Source organism: Phocoena phocoena, chromosome 8 (assembly GCF_963924675.1).
Source record: "Phocoena phocoena chromosome 8, mPhoPho1.1, whole genome shotgun sequence".
Classification (NCBI taxonomy): domain Eukaryota; kingdom Metazoa; phylum Chordata; class Mammalia; order Artiodactyla; family Phocoenidae; genus Phocoena; species Phocoena phocoena.
This window is the reverse complement of record NC_089226.1, coordinates 97229664-97256361: the sequence shown is the minus strand read 5'-3', so window position 1 is coordinate 97256361 and position 26698 is coordinate 97229664. Positions and strand designations below refer to the sequence as shown.

The window sequence follows — 26698 nt, the reverse complement described above, 5'->3', positions numbered from 1 at the left end:
CACACAAGCATGTTGAATTTAATTATACTGAAATCATTCTCGTGACCTGCCTAAAGAGAATCACCCTCCCTCATGTAATAACATTTCCATCTTGTAGGTTTTAAAAACAGTGCAGCCTTATAAATCGTAAAATGAATTTTAAAACATTACAACTTTGGCTTGGTAAAGATTACTGTAAGGAGTGCACATCTTTCCTACACTGAGCAGTGCTCTTTTGTTATAGATGTGATTCTGATTAAAATAGAGATGTAATTAGTAGTCATGTATTTCTAGTGAATAATAAAAGCATAACAACCAGTGGCCTTCCTGAAAACTTGATTCCTTTTTAAAGGAATCCTTGAACTAAAAAATCTAATTTGGTTGTTAACTGGCCTCACAAAGTTGCTCCTTAGTCTAGGTAGTTTTCTATAGGAAGAGGCTTCTGATCAACTCCAGTGTACTTAGAAACAAGGACTAGCCTAACCAGTAACTCAGCCAGCCCCAGCTTGGGTTAACTTCTTCTTTTTGTCTGGCAATCAGGGCTTGGTGAACTGTGTGTACTGTGTGCCAGTTGCAGTCTCCTCTCACTTGCTGCCTGTTTTTGCTTCCTCTTTTAATAGGGTGGAAGAGAGCTCCTGTCACTTTTGTCTCTATAAAGTAGTAGATCAAATGGGCAGGGTCTCTGAAAAAAACAGAAAAGCAGCTATCTGCTATTCTAGTTCTAAATTTTGCGTGGTTATGTCTGGATATTGGACAGAAGATACAGTTTCTACCTTCCTCAGTCAGATGCAGACAGGTGTCAGCCATCGTTACACAGACTAGAACATTTAGGCCTGTGCCATGACATTACTGCCTTTCATTATTTTTTGTTAACGTCATTCTGTATGTTTAGGAGTTCATCTGTTTACCTCTTTACAGGCTGAACATAACTTCTTTTTTTCAAAGTTCCCTGTATTGTGAACTGAGCTTGAGTGAAGTCTTTGAGGTAAGGCAACCCTAATGATAAAAATGGAAAGAAGGCCTGTGAAATTTGGGAGCCTTCAGAGATACAGTTTTGGAGTCACTGCCTAAATATTGAAATGCCACCATTTGTTGTTTGGAGGGATGTGGAGCTAAATTGAGAATGGGAGTACCACATCTGCCTTGACTGCTAAATATATCCATCTCTGCTGCTCACCCATAATAGAATTTTTATGTGCACATTCATTAATCTTGGTTTTAGGAACAGTTTAAAAGAGGGCAGCCACTGAAGAGACTTAGTCTACATTCCTGTTTCCTTCCTTTAAGTGTTTGAGTATTTGTCCCTGGTAGGCCCCAGTTCTTTTTCATTATTATCACTGTGGTGGCTTTTGTTTAGTTTTCTTTTGTTTTTTGTTTCTCTAGAAAGGTCAAACTACTGAAAAAAGTGTTCCTTAGTACTTTATCAAGAGGCAGAATATACTATTCCATTTTTATTTTTCACTTTTTAAATTTTCTGGCAAATTAAGATTCAGAATTAGTAAAGAAGTTTTGCCCTGTGCTACCTAAATGAATGTCAGTGAAACAGCAATTTTTAAAATTTTCACTGTGATGAGGAACCATTAGGTAGCATACTTTGCTCTCAAGACCATCAAGAAAGCAAGGCTGGTCCAGTGCAGGTAGTAGTATAAGAGCAGTTTGTTTCTGGTGGCCGGTTCTTCAGCCAGCTTACCTCTGGCCTGCTTCTGATAGATGGTCTGAACCATTAAATGACTCTTCTGAGGTTAGTTTGGAACCCAAATAGTGCGTTCGTTGCTGTCTTTGGCACGTGGAAAATAAGTTCAAACCAAGGCTAACAACCCAGTTCTTTCTAAAAACATTTTCAGACCACATGAAGTGAACTTTTTTTTTTTTCCCCTTTTCTTTTGCTTCAGGTAGTTTCAGGCTTTGGGGGTCCTCAAAAACTGATTCTCAGGGAGGAGTTTGGAAGATGTGAAACAAGCTTGTGTTTCTTCTGCTCTGTTAGCCACTGCTATCTTCATGGATCTGACACTATTTATCTGACAGTGCACTTAGTACTGCTTCGCCAGGGAAAATCACACAAAACAAGCCTGGCGCATCAGCACTTTCATTGTGTGCTGGGCTGAGCCTCCCTTCACATGGTCACATCCCCCTTTTAATCCAATACTCCCTTCCCCTTCCCCAGTCCTGCCTGTTTCTGTGGCACTTATTGCTGGTTTCCCTGAGCTCCTGTTTCCACTTTGTGTTTTTTGTGGGGCCCAGGAAGCTAAAGCTGTGTGTATTTGTGGATCAGACAAGTGCAGCAAGTTAATAACATTGGCTTCTGAAGGGGAGAGTGAGGTGATGGCTGCGTTTAAGTTGGATTTCCTTCCAGAAATGATGGTGGATCATTGCTCTTTGAATTCCAGTCCCGTGTAAGTATTTTTGTTGTCTCATTTTTATCATAAGTAGAGGAACTGGGCTGTTTCCCTTGTTATTTGATAAAACTGGTCCCTTTCCTTAAAAGAGGGAAGAAAAAATTGGGTGAGGAAGCCAAAGTCCACATTATTGTTATTTTCTGTTGTAGTCTGATTCTCTCTCATTACTGCTGATTTCCTCTAGCTGTAAAAGTTTTGTACATAAGGATGCATTTGATATATGACCAGCAACATCAGCTCAAGTGTGCTGGCTCCAGTCCCTTTAAGCTGTAGTTTTCCCATCTGATAGATTCCAAGGTATTTTTTTAAACCATAGTTTTATTACTTTGGGTTGGGTATACAACTTCAGATAATCTTTTGGAAAGCTATTTATTTGTATGTTTGTTTATTTTTAATGGTCAAATTCTTAGACTCCTATCACAGAGGACTGGTAGCTAGGGTGTATTTAGTAGTATATACAGAACGCTGTATTGACATGTAAATTAGTCCTGAACCTTGATTTCCACACCCCTCAATCTAATTGAAAATGCAACACAATACATGATTCTGGGGACATCAGATGTACCCCCCCAAAGGGGGACAGACTGGATTAATCTTGATTGGGAATTTGCCTTAATAAATTTTGAATGTGGAAATGAGAAACCTAATCAGTTTGCAGTACTACTGTTCAAGAAGTGACACTGCCATTGTATGCAGCTAAAACGCCAACCTGGCTCTGAGTTATACCTATAGGGGGCCCGAATCACGGGCTTTGTAGAAAAGAACACACTTCTAACTCTTGATTTCAGTTTCTTTAACCAGGCTTCATAGTACCTTGGAACCTAAGTAAAAGAGCCTTAGGTTATTCAAAGCCAAGAATATTAAATGGTAGACTACTTCCTAGATAACAGTAGTGCAAGTCTTTGAGATTAGGCCTCCATGTGCAAATCACTCTGCGCTGGGATTAGGTGTAACAGGTGTTGTAATAGCAGATTCTCAACAGTTCTTTGTGGAATAGTTTTGGGGCGGCGGGGGGGCTCAAAGTTAGGGGGCTTGCCGATTTGGGATGGATCCTATGCCTTCTCTGTAGTCTCCAAAATAATGGTAATTTAGATGTGTCTTTTTATAAGAGTTCTCTTTACTGCTAAAATAAAACTTTAGCAGTAGATTACAGGTGAAATCACAATGAATCCCATCATAAAGACTTAATACATAATAAAAGTATTCCCATGTACCAGATATATGGTCCCTAGAAATAGGACTTTGTGGCTCAAATTATCTTTCACTGTAACACTTTCTCTCTATGCGTTGCAACTGCCTAGTGTTCAGTCCTTAGATACAGCATTTTTCCTCAGCCTGTTTCTCATCTTTTACAAGGTCGACCTAATTCAGTATCCCATGAAATCTGGATCATGGACCACTGTGTGAAAGTCACCTGGAGTATAAAAATGCAGGTTCTGGATCCATGCGCAGATATTCTCATGCTAGAATGGGCCCAAGAATCTATTTTAACAATGTCCCATGTGGTTTTTGTGTACACTTGAGTTAGAGAACTAATGGACTGAATACAATGCTCATTCTGAGTACAAGTATTCAGGGAGTACACTGTTGTATTATTTTTTCCCAAGAGCTTTTACATTTGTTTTAGTCATCCAGCTTCACAAAAGCTTTGTGAGGTTAATTGGGCATAAACTATTGCCCCTGTTTTACAGATGAGAAACCCAGTTGAGAGAAGCTATACCTGACTTGACTGAGGACAGTTGGTATCAACCTTGGGCCTAAAATGCAAGTTTAATGATAGCCGCTTTATTTTTGCCCCCTAGACCTGGCTGCCTCAGGTGTCACTAAGCAGTTAACCATCAATGCTTCTCATTATTCTAAGTCCTCTGGCCCACTCCCATGGGCACCACACACCCGAACCCCACAGAGTTGGGAAGAAGAAAGTTCTGCAGAATGGTGTATGCTTGCCACCTCTTTCTTGGACTCTCAGCCCTTCTTTTCACTCATACTACTTTAGCAGTAGGCTTGATAATTATTAGTTTTCTCTCTGAAGTGATATTGCCTGGGAATATGATCTAGCAATGTATCTATTCCAAAATTTCTTTACAACAGAGAAAAATTGCTGGAGGAGCTGTGGAAGGGCTGGGAGGACCTGATCCCTAGTTCCCTTTCTTATTTATAATAATAGATATTACAGATACTTATTATTTGTAATAAATAATACTCTTCAGCTTCCACTGGTTCCTTTTACTTTGCTTGCACACTAGGTCATAGGTGTTCTCTAGGGATTGTATCTCAGACCTTTTCCTCTTAGCTTTCCCATTGCTTAAGGGGGCACTGATGTGCTTCTCTGATTCTCAGATCTTTATCTATCCCCCAGATGTCCCTTGAGTTCTATGACTTTATTCTAAATACTGCCCATTGGATACCTCCATGTGGAGGTCTCCCCATGTAAAAACAGTTCCCCAAACTGTCTGTACTAGAATCCAAGAGTGATCAGTAATTTCTTTTCCTCATCTCCTTTATCGATTATCTCCAAGTTGTAGTGAGTCCTGCCGCCCAAATTTCTCAACATTGCGGGAATGGTTCCTAATCTTAGGGTCTGGTTTGTGCAAGAGCCTCCTGATCTGCATATTTCCCCACTTTATTCATCCTCTAGATTATTGCCAGATGTCTTTTAAAAGACAAATCTAATCACCCCTTGTTTAAAAATCTTGGAATAAAGTTCAGGCCTATCAGTATAACATGGAAAGCCATTTCCTGGGTCTCTCCAACCTCTTTATTCTCATCAAATTTCTCTTTCTAATTTTTAAAAAATGTTTTTATACGCCCCCCCCCAACTTTCTCAAGTCCTTTTCCTACCTTTCTAATGTTATCTCACTCTTCTGTCCCTTCTGAGTCCTTACCATTTCCTCATCACCCCTTAGACTTTCATACCTCCATGCTACATAGCACTTTTTCCAGCTGCTTACTCCATTCAGCTTAAATCCCTGTGCACACACACCCCCTGCCCCAAATAAGTTAAACCATATTAGCCACTTTTTTCACAGAACTTGTATAAATCTGTTAAAGCATTTGTAGCATATTGTAGTTGTATCCTTCCACTTGTTCAGTGCCATTGTCTACAGGGCCGGTATTGCTCAGTCTGCTTTTATAGCCCCTATAGTGTGTAGTATCTGATACACAGCAGGAGCTTGGGAAGTACAGTTGAATGAATGATAAACCCTGTGAGGTTTTTTTCTTAATAATTGGAGATGATTACTGAGGTAAGATCTTCAGACATTCTCTCTCTTCCTCAGGGAAGAAGGCTGAAAACCTTCACAGGCAGATTGTTACTGTTCTGTTGTTGAATGGTGACTTAAAAATATTGATAGCTTTTTCTAGTACCTAACACCTCAACTAACAGGAAGATCTCCCTTTATTCAAATTAAAATTCCTTCCAGCATAGATGCATCTAGTCTTGTTCCCCTAGAGAACATCTGGTAAGTAACTTAGGCCAGTGTTTCTGGGTCCTTTTCATTCTGATGTTCTTCTGTGCTAGTTTTTCCACAGCACATTGTGAGCCAGAGGACCTGGTAGGGGTGGGTGGTGGCTGGAGATTGGGATGCAACAAGTATTTATGCCTGCTGGGGAGGTGGAGGGGTAGGTAAGTATTTGAAATTTTTCTGTTTGTATAATGAGCAAATGGAGGTCAACAAGTAATGAGAAGGGGAGAGGGAAAAAACTGAGTTATTAAAGGTTTTGGAAATGATTTTTAACCAGATGTGGAGGTAGTATTTGCCAACCCGTCTGACTGCAAGGAACAGATACCACTCAAGCTAGCATATATGAAAGGGTTTTCTTGTAAGGACACAAGTGGACTGGACTATAATATAATCAGGAACTCTACAGCTGAAAGACCCGGAAACTCCATCTTTTTGACCCAGGGCACACGTTCTGCTCTGTCTGCATGTGCTGCTGCTTCTGTTCTTCATCTACCAGATAATTTTGGTTGCAGCACGGCTTGGCTTTGCCATTGCCCTTCCAGGCTGTCTTGACACGCCCCCCCCCCCCCCCCCCCCCGCCGCCCCGAGCATTTTCATCCCACAAAAGAAACCCTGTACCCATGAGTAATCATTCCCTCCCTTTCTCCCTACCCCTAATCCCCATTCCTAGGCAACCACTAACCTACTTTCTGCGTCTATAGATTTGCCTATTCATTTCACATAAATAGAATCACACAATATGTAGCCTTTTGTGATTGGCTTCTTTCACTTAGCATAATGTTTTCAAGCTTCATCTATATTGTAGCATGACTCCTATTATCTCTTGCCACTGCCCTTTCATCTTGTCAGCTTAACTCGTGCTGTCCCGAGTTGCAGCTTTTCCTATTCCAACTTCATCACTGACTGCCTGTTTCTGTTAACCCATTCTAGATTCTGTAGCGCAGTCCTGTGCAATAGAACTTTCTGTGATGTTAAAAATATTCTTCTGGGAATTCCCTGCTGGTCCAGTGGTTAGGACTCTGGGCTTTCACTGCTGAAGGCCTGGGTTCAGTCCCTGGTCAGGGAACTAAGATCCCCACAAGCCATGTGGCTAGAAAAAAAAGAAAAAGAAAAAAAAACCTTGTGTCTCTGCTGTCCTATGCAGTAGACACTGGTCATATGTGGCTAGTGCAATCGAGAAACTGGATTTTTAAAATTAAATTTAAATAGTCACCTGTGGCTAGTGTCTATTGTCTTGCTCAGTGCAGCTATAGAGGATCTTGATTAGCCAGGCCTATCTTTCTGTTTTAAGCATAGGCCACAGTCTTAGGTTTCCAGCAAGCCAGTGAATCAGCTTGTTGGGTTAAGATCCACCTCCTGGTCTAGTCATCTGGGGCCAAGGAATGGGAAAGAAGTAGGATAGAACATTAACTGCCCTCTGAGCTGGGCCTGGTGCTGGGAAGTTTTGAAAGGAGGAAGAGAAGAGAGGATTTAAGAGTTTTAAATGGAAGTGTGCTTTGAAAATAAAGCTCTTTGTTTTCTCTCCCCTGTCTCTTCCAAATTGGTTGTTTCATTTTCCTATGGCATGTTCCATCGAGAATCAGGTAGACAAGGCAGCCTCTGGTCCTGATCTCTCATTCTTAATGATTCGCCAGTTGCTGGGTCAGAAACATAAAGAGAAGTGGGTTGGTGTCATGCCTCTCCCCTAAAATACTTGCTGCCTTCTCATCTCCCTTCTTCCCTCACTGCTGCAGGCCATGCTTTTCCTCTCTTCCATCCTACTCCCAGGTTAATACTTCACTGAAGTACTGTCAGGACTTCCACAGAAGATAAGAATTTCCACAGACTTGTCCCTTAGGAATGACAGGGACAGTATAGGTACTTCTCCAGGGGCTGCTGAATTCATTGGTTCTTGAGTGAACATAATAAATGTATGTAATTTATGATCACTGACTCTGAGGAGCTCTCCATCAATGGGGGGGTAAGGCACAAATTTGAGAATGTGTCCAGTGATACGTAGACTGAATGCCATACCCGGATGTTGTGGGATCCTTGGCATATCACACTGGCAGTCTTGTCCCCAGGTGACTCTTTTATGCAGTGGTTACTTGTAAGGACAACATGCTTACTGGAAGTATGTGTGGAAGGTTCAGAATGGAAGAGCATTGTTGCTCATCTCTTCAGACACAATAACAGTTTATGAGAAAGTTTGTGACTGCTTATTACATATACATAGGTACACATGTGGTTGCTTTTCTCTTTTTTATCTCTCGCTGATATTGGCACTAACTGTGTCTTCATGTGCTCCAAAGAAATACCCCATGTTTTCCTTATTCACTGATATATACCACATCTAACACAGTGCTTGGCCTCTATAAATAAGAGCTCAGTGCATAACTCCAGTTGCATGATGTCCACTGCACCTTGAGCCTGGCCTGATCATTTACTGTGCCCTAGAAGTGCGTCTTAAACTGGTGAAGGACCATGTCCTGTCTCTCCCGCCACCTAGCTTGTTAAATACAATATGATAATTTCATAGAAAAAATAATGAGGTGTAAGCTTGCATTTTGCGTATCTTTTTAAGATTCGATTGAACATATGTAAAATTATGCAGTGTGATTGCTGTAAAAGTTTCTAATGGTTAAGTTTGAAGATTGCCCCTGGTCCTTGGGGGATTCTTCTGGCTTTTGAATTGGTATACACGGCAGGAAAGGGTGATTCATGGAGTAGGTGGACATGAAGAAATGGAGAGGGATTTGGAGAGTAAAGAGAGAAAGGAAAGGCACTTGTCTGGAATGCTGAGTCTCCACTGAACTTTTGGGTAAATCACAATTCACATATATTGACTGTGTTTATGCTTTTGCACTAAACAGGGATATATTTAGTTTAGAAACAGCACACGAGTACAGAACGAAGGGACAAATTGAGCGCGGTTGCCTCCAGTGTAATACAAACTAATAAACTCCTGCCTCTTTTCAGAAATAACTGTCTGCTTCCTTTATAGTCAAAACATTCTAAGCACCATTTATTTGGGTTCTATGTTAACCCTCCCTAGAATAGAAATGTGATTAAACTTAGCGACATTTTAATAAAATACTAAAACTGGTAATTAAAGTTGTTGGGAATGGGTTGTAGGGAATGACTCCCATTTTTCACTAGTCATAAGACTTTTTAAAAAAAATTCATGGTAGAATGATTTCTGTTAGAATGTTGGGATTAAGCTTCTAGAAGCAGCCATATTTGTGCAACAACTTACCATACATGGTTTTAAATTAATAAAGGAAAACCAATAAAACAATGTATTCGGGCTTCCCTGGTGGCGCAGTGGTTGGGAGTCCGCCTGCCGATGCAGGGGACACGGGTTCGTGCCCCGGTCCGGGAAGATCCCACGTGCCACGGAGCGGCTGGGCCCGTGGGTCATGGCCGCTGAGCCTGCGCGACCCGAGCCTGTGCTCCGCAACGGGAGAGGCCACAACAGTGATAGGCCCGCGTACCGCAAAAAAAAAAAAAAAAAAAAAAAAAACAATGTATTCCAAAATACTTAAAAAAAGAGTAGGTTCATCTTGTGACAGTCAAACAATCATAGGAGATAATATCTGCTCTTCAATTTGTGAGCCCTCTTTGTGCACAGCATTCATTTTTATCAAGGTTAGTTGCTTAAATGGGGGAATTGTTGAGAACAAGAAGTTCTTCCCATCCCACATCTGAGTAATTACTTTGAATCAGGCACCATACCAGGTGTGGCTATAAGAATGAATAGGAAATAAAACAGTTTCTGCCTTCAAGGAGCTCTCAGTCTTGGGAGAGGTAGACAGAGCCGGATTATGCTAAAATGTGTTAAATACTACAGTGAAGTTGGAAATTTAGTACTAGTTGAGTCCTGATGAAATTGACGAGTTAACCTGAAAGAGTATGAGGAACCTTCACAGACGTAGCAGCAAGGGTTGATCTGTATGACATTTGTCTTAAAGCTTTTGATGTTTAGTTAGTGCTAGATTCAGCACAGGTGACATGAGAATAGCCCTGTATTCAGTTACAAGAGATTTAGGAATTTAACAGAGGTTGAACTACTGGATTCAGCATTCTCAAGGATCTTCAAATACTATTCAAAGGATAGCAGTGGTGAAAAAACGATTGTTTTTCCTTTAAAGAAAAGTGGCATTTTATTTGGGATTGAATATTAGAACATGGCGCATTGGAACATGATGATATGATGTCTGGATTTAGCAAACACTAACAAAAGTTAAACATGCTATTTGGAATTTAAGTTGTTATTGGTTTGGATACATGCTAAGAATAAGATCATGAAAGGTGGTAGGAGAAGGACTTTGATTCATTTTGAGTGGAAACATTTACAGTGCAGGAGTTCCCCATGGTTCTTGGCAGTGGCAGGGGTAGGAATGAAGGTATTTAAGTAGGAGTGTTACAGGTTTGATGTGATGGGATTGGAGGAGTTTGTGGACATTATAATGGTTACAGTTGGTAAGGGAATTAACTGATAAAATCTTGGAGAAATAGCAGTAAATTGGATAACTTAGAAACAAAAAACCCTAGAGTGATGACATCATTGTTTTTGTTTATATAACAGTCATTTGTGAAAGTTTAAGAGGCAAAGCTTTGTTTTGATTTGGGGGCTCACTCAAGAGCATCAGGATTATGCATGAGACAGCAACATCCAAAGGCTAACATTCTAGTCAGTTCTTAGCTTAGGCCTTGGAAATCATGTGCTTCTGCTCTAACATCTACTGAAAGCAAACTTTTCACCCATCATCATGTAGATTGAGAATCCTGAATCTTATCCATAAGCAGTAGTTCTTTGTGATTTTATGGACATTTTAAAAAGTTTTATTAGCTGTGCTTAAAAATGATTAAAATTTGCTTTAGGAACTTTACTTCTTAAGTTCTTCGGAGACTTCTCTAGATAGACAAGGAATGACTGACACTCAATTCCTTAGTTAAAGCCCAGGGTGTCCTAATCAGAATGGTGACTTTAGTTTGGGAATCTAATGGAAGGGGTGGCGTAGTGAGGGAGGACCAGGGAACTCTGGTAAATTGAATGGAAGTAGTGAAAGGAAGTAGAATTTTTTCCCCCTACTTTATCAGGAAGTAGTTGAGACCTTTAAGGAAAAGAAGATTCTCTAGGAAGCAACATGAATACATAATAGAAGTTTTATTTTATTTTACGCAGCTCAAAGAAAATGAACGGCACCCTGGACCACCCAGACCAACCGGATCTTGATGCTATCAAGATGTTTGTGGGCCAGGTTCCAAGGACCTGGTCAGAGAAGGACTTGAGGGAACTGTTTGAACAGTATGGTGCTGTCTACGAAATCAACGTCCTAAGGGATAGGAGCCAAAACCCTCCTCAGAGCAAAGGTAAAGGGCTTTGACTTTTATATGTATTTTCAGTCATGTGCATGCTCTCTCTCATTGCCAGAATGCTCTTGTGGTCATATGGGGGGGAAAAACCTGTCATTTTGTTGTAGCTATATCTCTGAGTCCAAACACATTTAATGGCTTAAAAGTAAAAGCTTAAGGTGACATCACGAGGATAATTTGTAAATTGGATCTTGGGCAGTCCTTTTTGAGATCTGTAAATTCAAGAGACAGACTCATGTGAGTGTCTCATTTGATCTTGAGAGTGGAATGACAAAAATAAAGTTGAAGTAAACCAACCACATAGGTTTTCTTTAGTATTTTGGCTAGAGTAAGTGGAAAGAGAAAGACTGTCCAGGTACCCGTGGGTTTCTGTTAGTGTTACAGAGGCCTTCTGGGATGGCTTAGCAACTAGGAGCAACTTGTTTGTAGGTGACCTGTTATAGCCTACAAAATGTACAGGAGGGCTTCCCTGGTGGTGCAGTGGTTGAGAGTCCGCCTGCCGATGCCCTGGTCCAGGAGGATCCCACATGCCACGGAGCGGCTGGGCCTGTGAGCCATGGCTGCTGAGCCTGCGTGTCCAGAGCCTGTGCTCTGCCACAGGAGAGGCCACAACAGTGAGGGGCGCGCGTACCACAAATAAATGAATGAATGAATGAATGAAAGAAAAGGAGAAGAAAGGCAAGCTGCTTCCAGAAATACCCAGCGGAGTGGAAGTTTTATAGGCCTGATAGTAGATAAGCTGTTAGCTTTGCCCCATACCACATAGACATACACTTGTTTTCCCAAACGACCTATTTCAGAGTAATTTTCTGTGAAAGCTGTTCTATGGTGCAGATGTACGCAAGCATGATTTTATGTTTGAAACCATCTTAATAGCAGAGGACCTAGAAGCTGAAGAATTATTTTCTCTTTGTGGCATAGTTAACCAAAAATAAAGTATTATAGTTTCTGAAAATGACTGTCAATATAATATGCAGTAATTTAAAATCTTAATTGCAGGGTGATTTTGAAAGAAATCTATACCATATCTTATGGGACTATGGACTATGGACAAGACATACTTGCCCCCTCCGATCCCCAGTAAAGATACAGAGCACAAAATCTCCAGATCTCCTCAGTCAAGTGCCATGTGCTGTTAGACATGTGATTATATTTGATGAAAACCAAGAGTCCAAAAAAAGATATTGAGGTCCTTGCTCTTAGGTCATTTTATAATTTAATAAATGATAATTATGTTTGAGGCATATGGTAGAAATTGGCTACAGTGTAAAGCTTGTTCTGAGAAAGAAAGATTTGTAGACTACAGGCTGCAGGAGTGCAAGTCCTCTGTCTGTCTGGTTTGTAGCTCAGTCTTCTTGCCCAGCACACTACCTGGTGCTGCAAGAAGGGCAGGTTGAATGGCATGGTGCTGTGACCTTTGTAAGAAAAGTCATCTTTCCCAACGAAGTTATAAGAGCAGTTAAAGAAGAATTTTAATAAAACCAGGAGACTATAGTAATGAAGAAAATGATAGAAAATCTTCCCCGCCCCCCGCTAGGTTTTCTCCATCTCCCTCCCTCCACCCCACCCCACCCCAATTTTAATAAACCCAGCCCTCTCTTTTAATTTTCAATATATACCTGGAGGAGGGAGTGCTCTAGGAATTATCTGCTTTCGAAGGACTGGCTTGATTTCCTGAAGTGTTGTTTATTGCAGGGTGCTGTTTTGTTACATTTTACACCCGAAAAGCTGCATTAGAAGCTCAGAATGCTCTTCACAACATGAAGGTCCTCCCAGGGGTAAGAAAGCTCCTACTAGTAAGTGGAACTGTGGTGGTTTTGACATATGGAACATACTTATACATTTCAGGCACACACTGAAAACCATTTGGGGAAAAGGGTGACTGCCACAGGAATTGATGTAAAGGAGGACATAAAGGGAATGTTTCAAAGAAGATAGGCTGAAAGTAATTCTCTTTCAACCAAGAGAATTTTGACTTGTTGACTCACATTCTATTTTGATATTTTGTGGAGGGGAAATAATGAGGCAGGCGAGAGTTCAGAGACAACTCTTAAGGTCAGTTTTGGTATTTCCTGTAGAGTCTTCATTTATGTTTCTGAATTCCTTTGGTGTGTTCAATAGTAATATTCATGTGTTTTCCTTTTTAGATGCATCATCCTATACAGATGAAACCTGCCGACAGTGAGAAGAACAATGGTAAGCAAGTATATAAAGCCCTCCCCGTATAAGGTTTCTTCTTGTGTATTTGCTCTTCTCATGGCATTTGGATTTTATTGTGCTGTAATTAATCTTTTGAGATATAATTGACATGGTAGTTTCAGTTGTACAAAATAATGGTTCAATATTTGTATATATTGCAAAACGACACTACAGTAAGTCTAGTTAACATCTGTCACCATAAATAGTTACAAAAAATTTTTTTTCTCGTGATGAGAACTTTTAAGATCTACTTTCTTAGCAACTTTTAAACATGCAGTACAGGGCTTCCCTGGTGGGGCGCAGTGGTTAAGAATCCGCCTGCTAATGCAGGGGACACCGGTTCGAGCCCTGGTCCGGGAAGATCCCACATGCCACAGCGCAGTTAAGCCCGTGTGCCACAACTACTGAGCCTGTACTTAGAGCCCTCGAGCCACAACTACTAAAGCCCACGTACCTGGAGCCCGTGCTCCTCAACAAGAGAAGCCACTGCAATGAGAAGCCCGCGCACCACAATGAAGAGTAGCCCCCGCTCGCCGCAACTAGAGAAAGCCCACACACAGCAACGAAGACCCAACACAACCAAAAATAAATGAATAAATAAATAAGTTTATTTTATTTTTTTTGCGGTACGCGGGCCTCTCAGCGCTGTGGCCTCTCCCGTTGCGGAGCGCAGGCTCCTGACGCGCAGGCTCAGCGGCTCCGCGGCATGTGGGATCTTCCCGGACCGGGGCACGAACCCGTGTCCCCTGCATCAGCAGGCGGACTCTCAACCACTGCGCCACCAGGGAAGCCCCCACTGCCCATTTTTTAATCAAGTTGCTTTTCTTTCACTGTTGAGTTCTTCAAGTTCTTTATACATTTTAGATATTAACTCCTTATCAGACACATGATTTGCAAATACTTTCTCCTATTGAGTAGGTTGCCTTTTTTTTGTTGTTGACGATTTTTTGGGGTTTTTTTGCTGTACAGAAGGTTTTTAGTTTGATATAGCCCTACTTGTTTATTTTTTGCTTTTGTTGCCTTTGCTTTTGGTGTCAAATCCAAAAAAATCATCGCCAAGACCCATGCGAAGGAGCTTACCAAGCCTTATGGTTTCAGGTCTTGCATTCAGTTAATCCATTACTTACTCAGAATTAATGCATTTTGAGTTAATTTTTGTTTATGGTGCAAGGTAGTGAATCAGTGCTGTAAATAATCTGTCATCTAAATTGTCTGTCCTTTTCTTTAAAATGGCAAATAAGTCAGATAGAGTTGACAGGGAACTATTACAAGAACATTTTAGAGTGAACTGGAATGCCTTTGATCAACGTAATTTCTTTTGAACTGGAGTGAAATGGGGAACTGAACAAATTAGGAAGGAAAACTTAGTCCTCAAGAGAATAACCAGAAAATGAAAGTGGACAGTTACATTCACTGAGATGTGTGTTCTGTTTCTCTTGTCATATCAATTAAGTATGAAACTTCGTCCTTCTTTGGTACAATAGTATTGCTAATGAGAGCAAACTTTGCTAAGTGCTAGGCAAGATGCTGAGTACTTGGCATTTAATACTTACAGCTACCTTTGAGGTAAACTCAGTTATCTCTATTAATCACATGAGGAAGCAGGTACAGAATGGTTAAGTAACTTTCACAAGATCATGAAGCTACTATATTTCGTCTAAATGGTTCCAATTATAATTTTAAGATACCATCGATTGTAAGAGTAGGTGCTAAATTATGGGGGAAGAAATGTGTATCTTAAAATCGGTGAAATCTGGTATAAAGGCACGGAGCTCTGTGCTGCACTGCCTCTTGTAGTAGTAATGTTCAAGCCTTTTGTTTTTTACTGTCTTAGCAGTGGAAGACAGGAAGCTGTTTATTGGTATGATATCCAAGAAGTGCACTGAAAATGACATCCGAGTCATGTTCTCTTCATTCGGACAGATTGAAGAATGCCGGATATTGAGGGGACCTGATGGCCTGAGCCGAGGTGGGTACATTTTTAGCCTTTAAAAGTACTTATCTTAAATTTGGAGTCTCTTTTTAATTGGATCAGTGGAAACCAGTGATCTCTAGCCAACATGGCACTGTCATGATGGAGAGGGTTGGGTTTGGTGTTGTATATTTAGGTCCCGCCACAACAACTATCAGTTGATCCCAATTCCCTCAAGGAGTCTGCATTCTGCACTTAAGTGTCATGTATTAAAATTCTCTGCTTCAGTCCTTGGAGAGGTTCTCCATGCCAAAACGGAAACACTTCTTTCACAAGAGAAGCTAGAGAATATGATTCCTCCTTTATCCCTCAAGCACTTTTTCCCCTGTGTGCATCCCTGGTTTCTCATTAAAGCACGTATTACTCTGTCATAACATATCTGTATTCTCCACTGGATTATGAACCCCTGAAGGCAGGAACCACGTCTGTATTGCTAGCGTGGTACTTGGGCACACAGTAGGTGCTCAGTAAGTGTAAGTCAGATAAATAATTAAACAAATGAATGGATGAGTTATTGATTCTTCTCTTACCAGGTTGTGCATTTGTGACCTTCACAACAAGAGCCATGGCACAGACAGCTATCAAGGCAATGCACCAAGCACAGACCATGGAGGTAGGGGCAGATGAATGAAAGGGGGAAGTTCCTTGGACTGAGAGCGGTAGGACAATTGACAGTCGAAGCCCAGTAGCATGTATAGCATTTGATTGCCCTAAAAGTTAAGAAGGCCAGACATCTTTAAATTAAAAACTGGTGCTTTCTTTAAAATTAGCATATTGGAACTAAACTGAATTATGTCTTGCCACTTGTGTCTATCAGGAAGAGAATCATTTGACAGTGAATGAAATTAGAATGCAGCCTGTGCATCACTAGAAAGGAGGATTTTTCCCTTCACCCAGAATGAGGATTTTGACCCTTTGATTTTGGTGTTTTCATAGGGCTGCTCTTCCCCCATGGTGGTAAAATTTGCTGATACACAGAAGGACAAAGAGCAGAAGAGAATGGCCCAGCAGCTCCAGCAGCAGATGCAGCAGATCAGCGCAGCATCTGTGTGGGGAAACCTTGCTGGTCTAAATACTCTTGGACCCCAGTATTTAGCAGTGAGTCTTTGTGGTTTGCTTTCTGCAGGCTGTGCAAGCTCCCAGCTGTTTCTTCTGCTGCTGTCCCTAGCTAACATACATAATGGCAGTCACAACTTTTAGCATATCAAAATTTTACATAAAAATTCAGGCAATGAAATGTTCTTTGTCACATTAGTCTTGTGTGCACGCACACTCTCTCTCTCTCATCGCGCATCTTTGGTTATATCTTGAACTTCTGCTCAAATTACAGTGAAATCCTAATTTTCTAATAAAAAAATTTAGGAACATCTCATATGTCCCTGCCCCCAAGAAAAAAAATTCCTGAGGAAATCTTAGCTACCAAATATTCTTTCTCCGTATCTCTTTCTAGTAGATTGTAGAGGGCATCCTTAAAATCCTTACTAAGTCTTCCCTGTAGAGTATGATAGTAAATGTTTCCACTGACTGAGAGATCAAGAGATTAACATGGACATTATTAAATGAGTATTACAGGTGTATATTTGAGTTCACTAAATAGTAAATAGGTTTCCTTTGATTTCTCTCTTGTTGTGTTTGAGTCATCGAATCCAGAAGACGGGCAGGCTCCAATTGGTTAGATTTATTAGATCTGCAATGTATATTACGGGGGATTATCACTGCTTTAACCCTTAAAAGAATTGCAGATAGCACAAGACACTTAAAACTGTCTCATCTTTGAATCAGAAAGAACAAGTCGTCTGTGAAGTTACCAAGGAAGGAAAATAAATGGTGAAACTACTAGATTAGTATGGATAGTTAGAAATATATACATAGAAATATAGTCATTCACTCCTCATCCTTTAAAATATTATTTTATATGGAAACAGAAGAAAGGCAATGTTTTCTGTCCCCCAGTACTAGGTTTTGGCTAATTTGATGCCCTCTGGTTTCCATGTTTTTAAAATGTTAGAAGAAATCCCAGTTTACCCTCACTAGTAATTCTGTGAAGTCAAAAAGTATAGATGGTTGTTATATTCCTACAAATTAAATTGTTTCTCGGCGCTAGAACATTGCTTGTAAGTTGAGAAAATTCAGAGAGATTCTAGGTCTTCTGCCAAAATGATAATGCCTTGAAAATTATCTCCATGATGTGCATTTGCTTTTGGAGAGTTTTGGAGCCATCTTTTAGGGAAGACTCCCCATTTTGTTGTCATTGCCACATCTAGCAAGCACATGATGGTGTATGTTGAGAGCTGTGGTCTCTTCATTTCAGTTAGATGTGATCCCCGCCCTAAGAGCTCTTCTCATTTAGGGAGGAAGTGAAGTGCCAAGTACAATATGCACAGTCCACCAGTTGGGACTGAACTCGTTGCCCAGAGTATTTAAGAAGACAGAAATGAAGACATGTGAGTGCTAATGGACTGTGAAAGTGATAGTACATCATCATTAATTATGAGGTACTGGAATATGTGGACTTAGAACTAGAGCAAGTAGTTCTTAATCTTTGAGGTAGCAGACCCCTTTCAGAAGCTGGTAAATATTCTATGTATGGACACTTTTTCATTCTGCCTCTGGAGGTTTGTGGACTTGCTGAAACACTTGTGGAATAGAGAGATTCCTGATGACAGAGGAACCAGGTCAGATGTTTATGGGAATGAATAACAGATTGAATAAAGAGTCCAGAAACCAGAATACCATCTGTTGATAAGGAACAGTGATTGGGTTTGAATGGAACAAAAGGTTTCAGCAGGTTGGTTAGATGAGGGTTGTAGTTTGCTAAGGTACACAGTAAGGTCATGGAGGTCATAAGCTCGTGGACAGGTCCTCTTGTTTTATTTGTTATGGAACAACCATTGAAAGAGAATGTACGCTGAACGGATATGGACTGATCCAGCAATCACTTGGTCATCTGCAACAGTGAGATGAATGGGGCTAGAAGAATGTGTAGCATTCTAGTTATGACAAGATTGATCTAGTCACAGGTTCATTGTGGCCGGTAAAGGATGACTCCAAGAAATACTCTGAAATGGTCAGGTTTGGTATTTTAAATAGTTGCGTGAAGCAGAAATTAGGTCTCCAGGTGGGAACAAGTTACAAAATAAGATGTGTGGACCTAACAAAGGAGAATTTGGGAGAGGAACTAGAAATGGCAGTCACTAATATGCAGACACTCCTCTAAGTGGACTACATGGCTGCTTGAGTTGAGTTTAGTTCTCTCCTCTACCTCTCTCCTCTGCTGTGCTGCGTTCTGTTGCCAGGGACTCGAGCTTGGCTTTGTACTCAACAAACACAACTGTCTTCTGGGCCAGGGCTTTAGCTGTGTTGTGTTGTCCTGTGCTGTCATAAGCCTTATGTTTTTGTTGTGTTGGCTTGGGTTCTTGTCTTCAACTTTCTTCTCTGGGGGCCTCTGCACTCTCGCTTTGCTGTGCTGTAGAGTTACCCCAGATGCAGAACCAGCCCTCACTCTCACTCTTGTTCTGTTTTTGGTGTAATGTCTAGCTTTATTTGCAGCTCCTTCAGCAGACTGCCTCCTCTGGGAACCTCAACACCCTGAGCAGCCTCCACCCAATGGGAGGTAAGTGTTCCACTGCTACGGAGGAGCAGCAGCAGCCAAGCCAGCAGACCCGCTGACAACAGTCTGAGGGTTTTCTACCGTTTGTGCAGAAAAAGATTGTTTTCCCACTCATTACATAAACCTGACCTAAGATGAACCTCCTAGGATTCAGCTACCTTGTCTGTAGAAGGTGGCTCTTTTAGCTGTTGATACCATACTGCTCTGCAGTTGTCTGCTGCTCCCTACCCCCTTAAGTCTCTGTTAAGGAGGAAGATGGAAAAGAGCTGTTAGCATCTGCAGACTATCTGCAGCTACTTTGATAAGGAGAAAATTGCAGGAATTCTTTATTTCCACAATAAAGTGACTTTTTCAGTGACTCTGAGGAAAAGTCTAAGATGGCTTCTATGTGCGTGGCTTTCCGTGAAGCTGCTAGAACCCAGGCAGTTACTGTCTTACACATGTTATTTCTTAAGTGAATTACCTTTTTTGGTGTTAACATGCATAGAAAACTTAATTACCAAATACCTGAGTTTATAACAAAAGGAGGCTCCACAGACAAACCCTGAGGCAGGGGCTGTCAGGAAAGTTAAGGAAGCAGGGAGGGGACCATTCCAGAGCTGCCTGCCTCTGCCCTGCTGCAGCGAGATAGGGCTAGGCAGGTGCATCTGAGGAAGGGATGATCTTAGGAAAACTGCAGTGGTTCATTTTTGTCCCAGGGACTTAAAGTTTGCTGTGTTTTCAAAAAGTTGCTAGATTGTAAATCTGTGTTGTAGCCTTTTTATTCTCATTAATTCTCCACCCTCACCCATCTGCCTTTCCATTAGCTAGTAAAAAGTTTGCCACACATTGTCAGTGCAGTTCACATTTCTTGCTCTGCTTATACCTGTGTTGCCTAGGTTCTACCTGGAAGTCTTTTCCTCAGTGTTTTTTCTCTCTTCTTTTTCTGATAATTAATCTACTATTCAGGTGGTGGTTTTTTCTTTGTTCTCTCTACTATTGCTGTTTTCACGTGTATCCCCCTGTCATCTCCTCCATTGCCTTCTGGATCTCTACTACATTTTCTGTGTTTTCACCTCCATTGCAGAGAACAGATCCCCTGTAAAGTGTGAGTGAGGGGTTCAGATGCAGACTCGTCCTCTTCCACAGGGTTTGGCATTGCTCTCTTAGATACCGGGCTCCATGGTAGAACACAGAATCCACCCCTCTTTTCTGGTTTCCTAATTGCCCATCCATTTGGGCTGGCATGCTATTGGATTAGACATCTATTATCTGAGGAAATGTTCAGTTTCTGAATGAGTTGAGCGAGACCTGAATCTTTTTGGAGCTCTGTAGTATTGCCTGTATCTGGAACAGTTCCTCTTTGGGACCAGCCTTCTGCCAGTGTGCACGGTCATTGCTGGAGTGGATATGAGGCACCCGTACCTGTTGGCTGATCTCTTGCTTTGGATGTTGCAGGGTTAAATGCAATGCAGTTACAGAATTTGGCTGCCCTGGCTGCTGCAGCTAGTGCAGCTCAGAACACACCAAGTGGTACCAATGCTCTCACTACATCCAGCAGTCCCCTCAGCGTGCTCACCAGTTCAGGTAAGCATGTATAATAGGGGCCACTGTGCCCTTGTGTGCCTTGGGCAGAATCCCGAGAGAGGAGTATGTCATTCTGGAGAGTAGTTAACACCCATTTCCAAAGGGGTCAGATCATGAACAGTAAATTTTCAAATGTCATTCTTTTTTTAAATTAATTAATTTATTTTTGGCTGTGTTGGGTCTTTGTTGCTGCACTCCAGCTTTCTCTAGTTGCGGTGAGCGGGGGCTACTCTTCATTGCGGTGCACAGGCCTCTCATTAAGGTGACTTCTCTTGTTGTGGAGCACGGGCTCCAGGTGCGCAGGCTTCAGTAGTTGTGGCACACGGGCTCAGTAGTTGTGGCTCGTGGGCTTTAGAGCACAGGCTCAGTAGTTGTGGCTCACGGGCTTAGTTGCTCCGCAGCATGTGGGATCTTCCCAGACCAGGGCTCAAACCCATGTGCCCTGAATTGACAGGTGGATTCTTAACCGCTGCACCACTAGGGAAGCCCTCAAATGTCATCTTCTGACTTAAGAGAAATCTCATAGTTTTTAGTTGGTTGTAATCATCACTTGCTTCTATGTCCTGCAGGGACAGTTATCAAAATCAATAGCTGGGGGGGAAAATCAGTAACTGAAAAACCTCTTTATAAAGAGAATACTTGAGTAACATAACTTGTGCTTTGGTTCCTGTTGACCTGAGAAGGTAAGTGTTGGTCTGAGTTTAACTCATGGATGTCTGACAGCAGGGTCCTCACCCAGCTCCAGCAGCAGCAGCTCTGTCAATCCCATCGCCTCCCTTGGAGCCCTACAGACACTAGCTGGAGCAACAGCAGGCCTCAACGTCAGCTCTTTGGCAGGTGAGGGCCAGTCCCTGAATGTCATCGAGCCATTCTTTGTGCAGATAGCACATTTTAAACAACTCTGGTAGGGGTGCTGTTAGAATGAATGATTGGGGTGGCCCAGTGAAGTTAGAAATGATCATGGGAGTTTGAGTCAGACCTGAGTTAAATCCCATCTCTGCCCCTTAACTACCTGTAACTTAAGACCACCTCTCTAAGATCATTTTCTCATCTATGAAGTGGGAGTAGAATACTTTGAGGGTTATTAAGTTAAATGAGAACATAGGTAAAGTGCTGAGCACATTACTTAGTACTGTGGCAACTAGTACATGCTCAATAAATGTTAGCAGCTATTTTGATGATAGGATTTGCCCACATCTTGTCATAGACTATATGTATCCCTTTTAGTCCCCAGTCCTGGGACTCTTATTTTGCCACATTCCAGCTCTTTGTGAGAAAATGGCAGCAAAGCCAAAGAAAAATATGGGGCAAGTCGTATAAGTGGTATCACTTCTCGCACAGGTTGGAAGAAGATAATGGGGAGAGCCGCGCCTGGGTGTGGCATTTTTAAATGTCCCCATTAGACACAAGGCCTGGTGAGTGTCCTAAAATCTGACCAGTCAGAGGAATATTCCTCCTCAGGGAGAAGCTAAGGAGATGAAAGGACGTACTTTGGAGTTTGTCTTTGGCATCGCTTGAGCCTTTCCAATCTGTTAATCCTGCTCTTCCCCCCACCCTCACCCCCAACCAAGGGATGGCTGCTTTAAATGGTGGGCTGGGCAGCAGTGGCCTTTCTAATGGCACTGGGAGCACCATGGAGGCCCTCACGCAGGCCTACTCGGGGATCCAGCAATATGCTGCAGCGGCGCTCCCCACTCTGTACAACCAGAACTTGTTGACACAGCAGAGTATCGGTGCTGCTGGAAGCCAGAAGGAAGGTGAGTGCCCAGGGAAACTGGAGTCAGGGACAGGGGTGGGTGCTCCATCTGACCAGCACTGAAAAGCAAGGCAAAGCCCCGGAGAGCCATGTAGGTGGTCAGGCCAACACTTCTCTCTTTTTTTTTTTAAACACTTCTCTTTGGCAGTGTCAAGGGTAGACTGAGAAACTGTGATCTGCTTTCTGGATGTGGCTCAGGTCAGAACCTCTGTATTCTCTCCTGAGATGGGGCTGCAGTTTTTAGATGAAGAAACATATTGGCTTTATTGTGTCTGACACCATTTGGCAGTCTGCAGTCTGTTTTTTTGTTTGTTTTTTGTTTTTTACTGGGATATAGTTGCTTTACAATGTTGTGCTAGCTCCTGCTGCACAGCAAAGTGAACCAGCCGTATGTAAACACATATCCCCTCCCTCGTGGATTTCCCTCCCATCCAGGTCACCACAGAGCACCAAGTAGAGTTCCCTGTGCTGTACAGCAGGTCCTCACTGGTTACCTTGTTTCATACCAAGCGGCGTACATATGTCAATCCGAATCTCCCATTTCATGCCACACCCCCGCCCCGCCCCTCCCCACCGTGTCCTCACATTTGTTCTCTACATTTTGTCTCTATTTCTGCTTTGCAAATCGGTTCATCTGTACCATTTTTCTAGATTCCACATATATGTGTTGATACACGATATTTGTTTTTCTCTTTCCGGCTTACTTCACAAAAATATGGAACACTTCACGAATTTGGAATTTGCATCCCATCCTTGCCCAGGGGGCATGCTAATCTTCTCTTTATCATTCCAGTTTTAGTATATGTATTGCCGAAGCAGCACGGGCAGTCTGTTTTTGTTAGGAAGTCTTCTCTGTGGATTATAAATCTGTCAGAGGTTATCTTCTGTCTAGGTGTCCCTTATAGCTCTGTCGTTTGGCATTTTCCTCACTTTCTGATCTATGCTTTTCCTAATGAGGACAAACTGAAGGATGATGAGACAGGAAGAGTTATGGTCCAGGGGTTGATGGAGTGGGAAGTATGTGCTTTGACATAAATGGTATTAATTCAGGAGAGGCTTTTTAAGCAGAAAGAGGCCTGAAAGTGGTTTGTATGAATAGAAGGTGCTGCCAACATCTCTGTGCTCATATATGACTGGGTTTTCTTAACCAGGAGCTGGCAAGATTTAAGCACTAATGTAGGAAATAGACAAGTATCCTCTCTTGCTTTAGCAGCAAGGAGCCTTGGTGCAGTGCATCCTTACCGGCTCTGAATTGGACATTTATGTGCCCTAGGATGTGGTAGTGGGGGAACTGATGGAACTCTGGAGATAGACAGTAAGCAGAAGCATGAGGTGTTCCACATGGTGCTCTGAAGAATGATGAGCAGGAAGGAGGAATAGAGAGTGCCAGAAAGATAGCATTTTATAGAGAGAAGGAGGTCTCTCTAAGTTGATGTTTAAGTAAAGACCTGAAGGAAGGAAGGAAGCCATGCATATATCTAGAGGAAGAAGAGTAATGGGGCAGAGGAACAGCAAGTGCAGAGACCCTGAGGCAGCAGTGTTCTGTATGTGTTTGACAACAGCAGGGAGGCCAGGTTGGCTGGAGACTGGCTGGACTGCGATTGTAATAAAACTCTGTTTTGAAGATGTGCTACATATATACAATGGGATATTACTCAGCCATAAAAAATGAAATAATGCCATTTGTAGCAACATGGATGGACCTAGAGATTATCATGCTAAGTGAAGTAAGTGAGGCAGAGAAAGACAAGTATCATATGATATCACTTATATGTGGAATCTAAAAAAATGGCACAAATGAACTTATTTACAAAACAGAGTCATAGATGTAGAAAACAAACTTTATGGTTACCAGGGGGAAAGGGGGTGGGGAGGGATAATTTGGGAGATTGTGATTGACATATACATACTATATATAAAATGGATAACTAATAAGGACCTACTGTACAGCACAGGGAACTCTACTCAGTACTCTGTAATGACCTAATGGGAAAAGAATCTAAAAAAGAGCAGATATATGTGTGTGTATATATATAACTGATTCACTTTGCTGTACAGCAGAAACTAACACAACATTGTAAATCAACTATACTCCAATAAAATTGTTTTAAAAAAACACCTCTTCTTTGGCCAGGAAATCACTGAGTGTAAATGGTTGAAGAGGAAAGCATATTCTAGTTTTGAGCTTAGTTGTTTATCATAGGCACATTTTAAAAATATGTTTTTACTGAGGCACAAGTTACATATGGTAAAATTCACCCTTTTGGGAATATAGCTCTGTGAGCTCTGACGAACACACGTAGTCACGTAACTGCTGCCACAGATGTAGAACATTTCTGTCACCCCTAGAAATTCCCTCATGTCTCTTTATAGTAGGTCCCTGCCCCACCTGCCTCTGGCAGTTACCAATCTCTTTGCTGTCCCTATTGTTTCTAGGCACAATTTTGAAACCTGTTTTATTTATAATCTCTACCTCCTTTTCTGTTGTTCCTCTACAACCCTGTAGTCTCTGGTTTTATTGCACCACACGCAAATCTGCCTACTTACTGTCCCAGCACACCATCCTCCCACAAGGTCGAATTCTGACCTTTGTCAATGAGACAGAGATTGAGAATGGTGAACGGGAAAGAGGGCAGGAACCTGTTTCAGCGATCACCCTTCAGCCCCCTGCCTTGCATTTAGAGAGTCTGTTTAGTTCTCCGGGTGAATTTCTGTTGGTTGGGATGCTGTGAGTTCTGACACAGGTGGAAATGAGAGTCGGTGCAGGGGATGAGTGTGCTTGCCACTGACCTGTTCAATCAATGGGGATTTTGAAGGTCCAGAAGGAGCCAATCTGTTCATCTACCACCTGCCCCAGGAGTTTGGAGACCAGGACCTGCTGCAGATGTTCATGCCCTTTGGGAATGTCGTGTCTGCCAAGGTTTTCATAGACAAGCAGACAAACCTGAGCAAGTGCTTTGGTACGTTGGTGTTTCTTCTGGTGTCGGGAGAGCTAAGCACGTTCACCAGTTAGAAAGGGGGAGGAGGGGCTGAGAGCAGAGAAAGGGGGAGGAGGGGCTGAGAGCAGGAGAGCTGCGTTTGAGTTTGTAGTTTAACTTAGCCTCTGGCAGGTTACATTGCCTCGTTTTGAGCCTCAGTGTTTTCATTTCTGTAGTGGGAATGATGATTTGTACCCACACTGTCACTCCAGAGGTAAAAATAATGTATGGAAAATGGCTTGGCCAAAAAAACTTTAAGGTACTGTGTAGATGTCAACTGCTGCTGTTAGGAACCTGATTTATTTCATGTGATATAATTTCAAGAATTCTTGTTCCTGCTGAGAAAAATTGGGATTTGAGACTAAGCTCATAAGGTATCTCTTGCATAAGGAAGATTGAGAATCTTCCTGCCTCGTTATGCCCCTCACCTAGGTTTCTGCTTGGACACACAGGTTTTGTAAGTTACGACAATCCTGTTTCGGCTCAAGCTGCCATCCAGTCCATGAACGGCTTTCAGATTGGCATGAAGCGGCTTAAAGTGCAGCTCAAACGTTCGAAGAATGACAGCAAGCCCTACTGAGCGTGCTCCCCTCTGAGACTGGAGTGAGAGGGTCTTCTGGTAAGTGGGGGAGGAGCACCCTTAATGATTCGAAGCCCTAAGGCTGTGTGTTGACAGCCCTGGACCCTGATCCCTGCCACTCTCGCAGGCACAGCTTGCCCTGAAGACTCGGCTACTGCCTTCTGTGGGAATTTCGCTTCGTACAGAGGACAAGTTTGTGCTTTGGTTTCCAGTGTTTTACTTTGGAGTTTAGGTGCCATATCCTGAGTTTTTTTTCTTTATTTAAAAGTTTGCTGTGTTTGTAACCAGTGTGTTGAGAAGGACCAACATCAAACTGCCCTGGGGGAGGAGGGGGAATGGAGAAACATTAAAAAAGAAGATCAGAATTTGCCCCAAACTACCCAAAGAGAGAGGACTGAGTGAAACAAAAAATTGACCCCCAGAATCTTCCTGAGCACGAGAGTGGGTGAAATGAGAACTGACATCCAAGAGCTTTTGGGGGGTGGAGGAGGTGGGGTTGGCTTTGGAGAGTGAGAGTGACTTGACACCCAGCAGCCCCGGGAGCTGGAGGCTAAAACTCCTCCATAGCTGCCTTCTGTGGAAATACTGAGTTCTTGCCACCTATTTTTTAGATTCTTGTCTGGGATTTCTGCCCCTCTTTCCTCAGAAGGGGCTAACAATTCTCTGGAAATAAAGCACCTGTTAAATTAGCCTGACATATGCAAAAAGCAGGGATATATCACCCATTACCAGCTTTCCCAGCCAGCCATTGGTGTTGGATTGGCCCTGCCCTCCTGGCTGGTGGCTGTTAGCAAGCGGCAGCCGGTCAAAGAGATCGTTTTTAGTTTATTTCAACACCAA

The 26698-nt window shown here is 42.2% G+C and overlaps 1 protein-coding gene and 1 pseudogene across 11 annotated transcripts; one reads left to right on the top strand and one right to left on the bottom strand.

The window, feature by feature from the left end:
* The first annotated feature begins 955 nt into the window (after positions 1-955).
* On the top strand, positions 956-25858 carry CELF1 (CUGBP Elav-like family member 1). 11 transcript variants are annotated; one of them, XM_065881533.1, is made up of 14 exons: positions 956-964; positions 2221-2372; positions 11007-11194; positions 12893-12975; positions 13345-13393; positions 15234-15365; positions 15902-15981; positions 16305-16466; positions 18906-18981; positions 20416-20544; positions 21271-21381; positions 22116-22301; positions 25117-25260; positions 25731-25858. In XM_065881533.1, exons 2-14 carry the CDS (start codon positions 2302-2304, stop codon positions 25856-25858), a joined length of 1539 nt encoding a protein of 512 aa, XP_065737605.1. In that variant the 5' UTR covers positions 956-964; positions 2221-2301. The 11 variants fall into 11 exon arrangements, with proteins under 11 accessions (XP_065737605.1, XP_065737596.1, XP_065737598.1 ...); XM_065881524.1 differs by lacking the exon at positions 956-964 and having other exon boundaries at positions 2302-2372; positions 21268-21381; XM_065881526.1 differs by lacking the exon at positions 956-964 and having other exon boundaries at positions 2302-2372; positions 15231-15365; positions 18918-18981.
* On the bottom strand, positions 23010-23122 carry LOC136127732 (U6 spliceosomal RNA; annotated as a pseudogene).
* Positions 25859-26698: the final 840 nt, after the last annotated feature.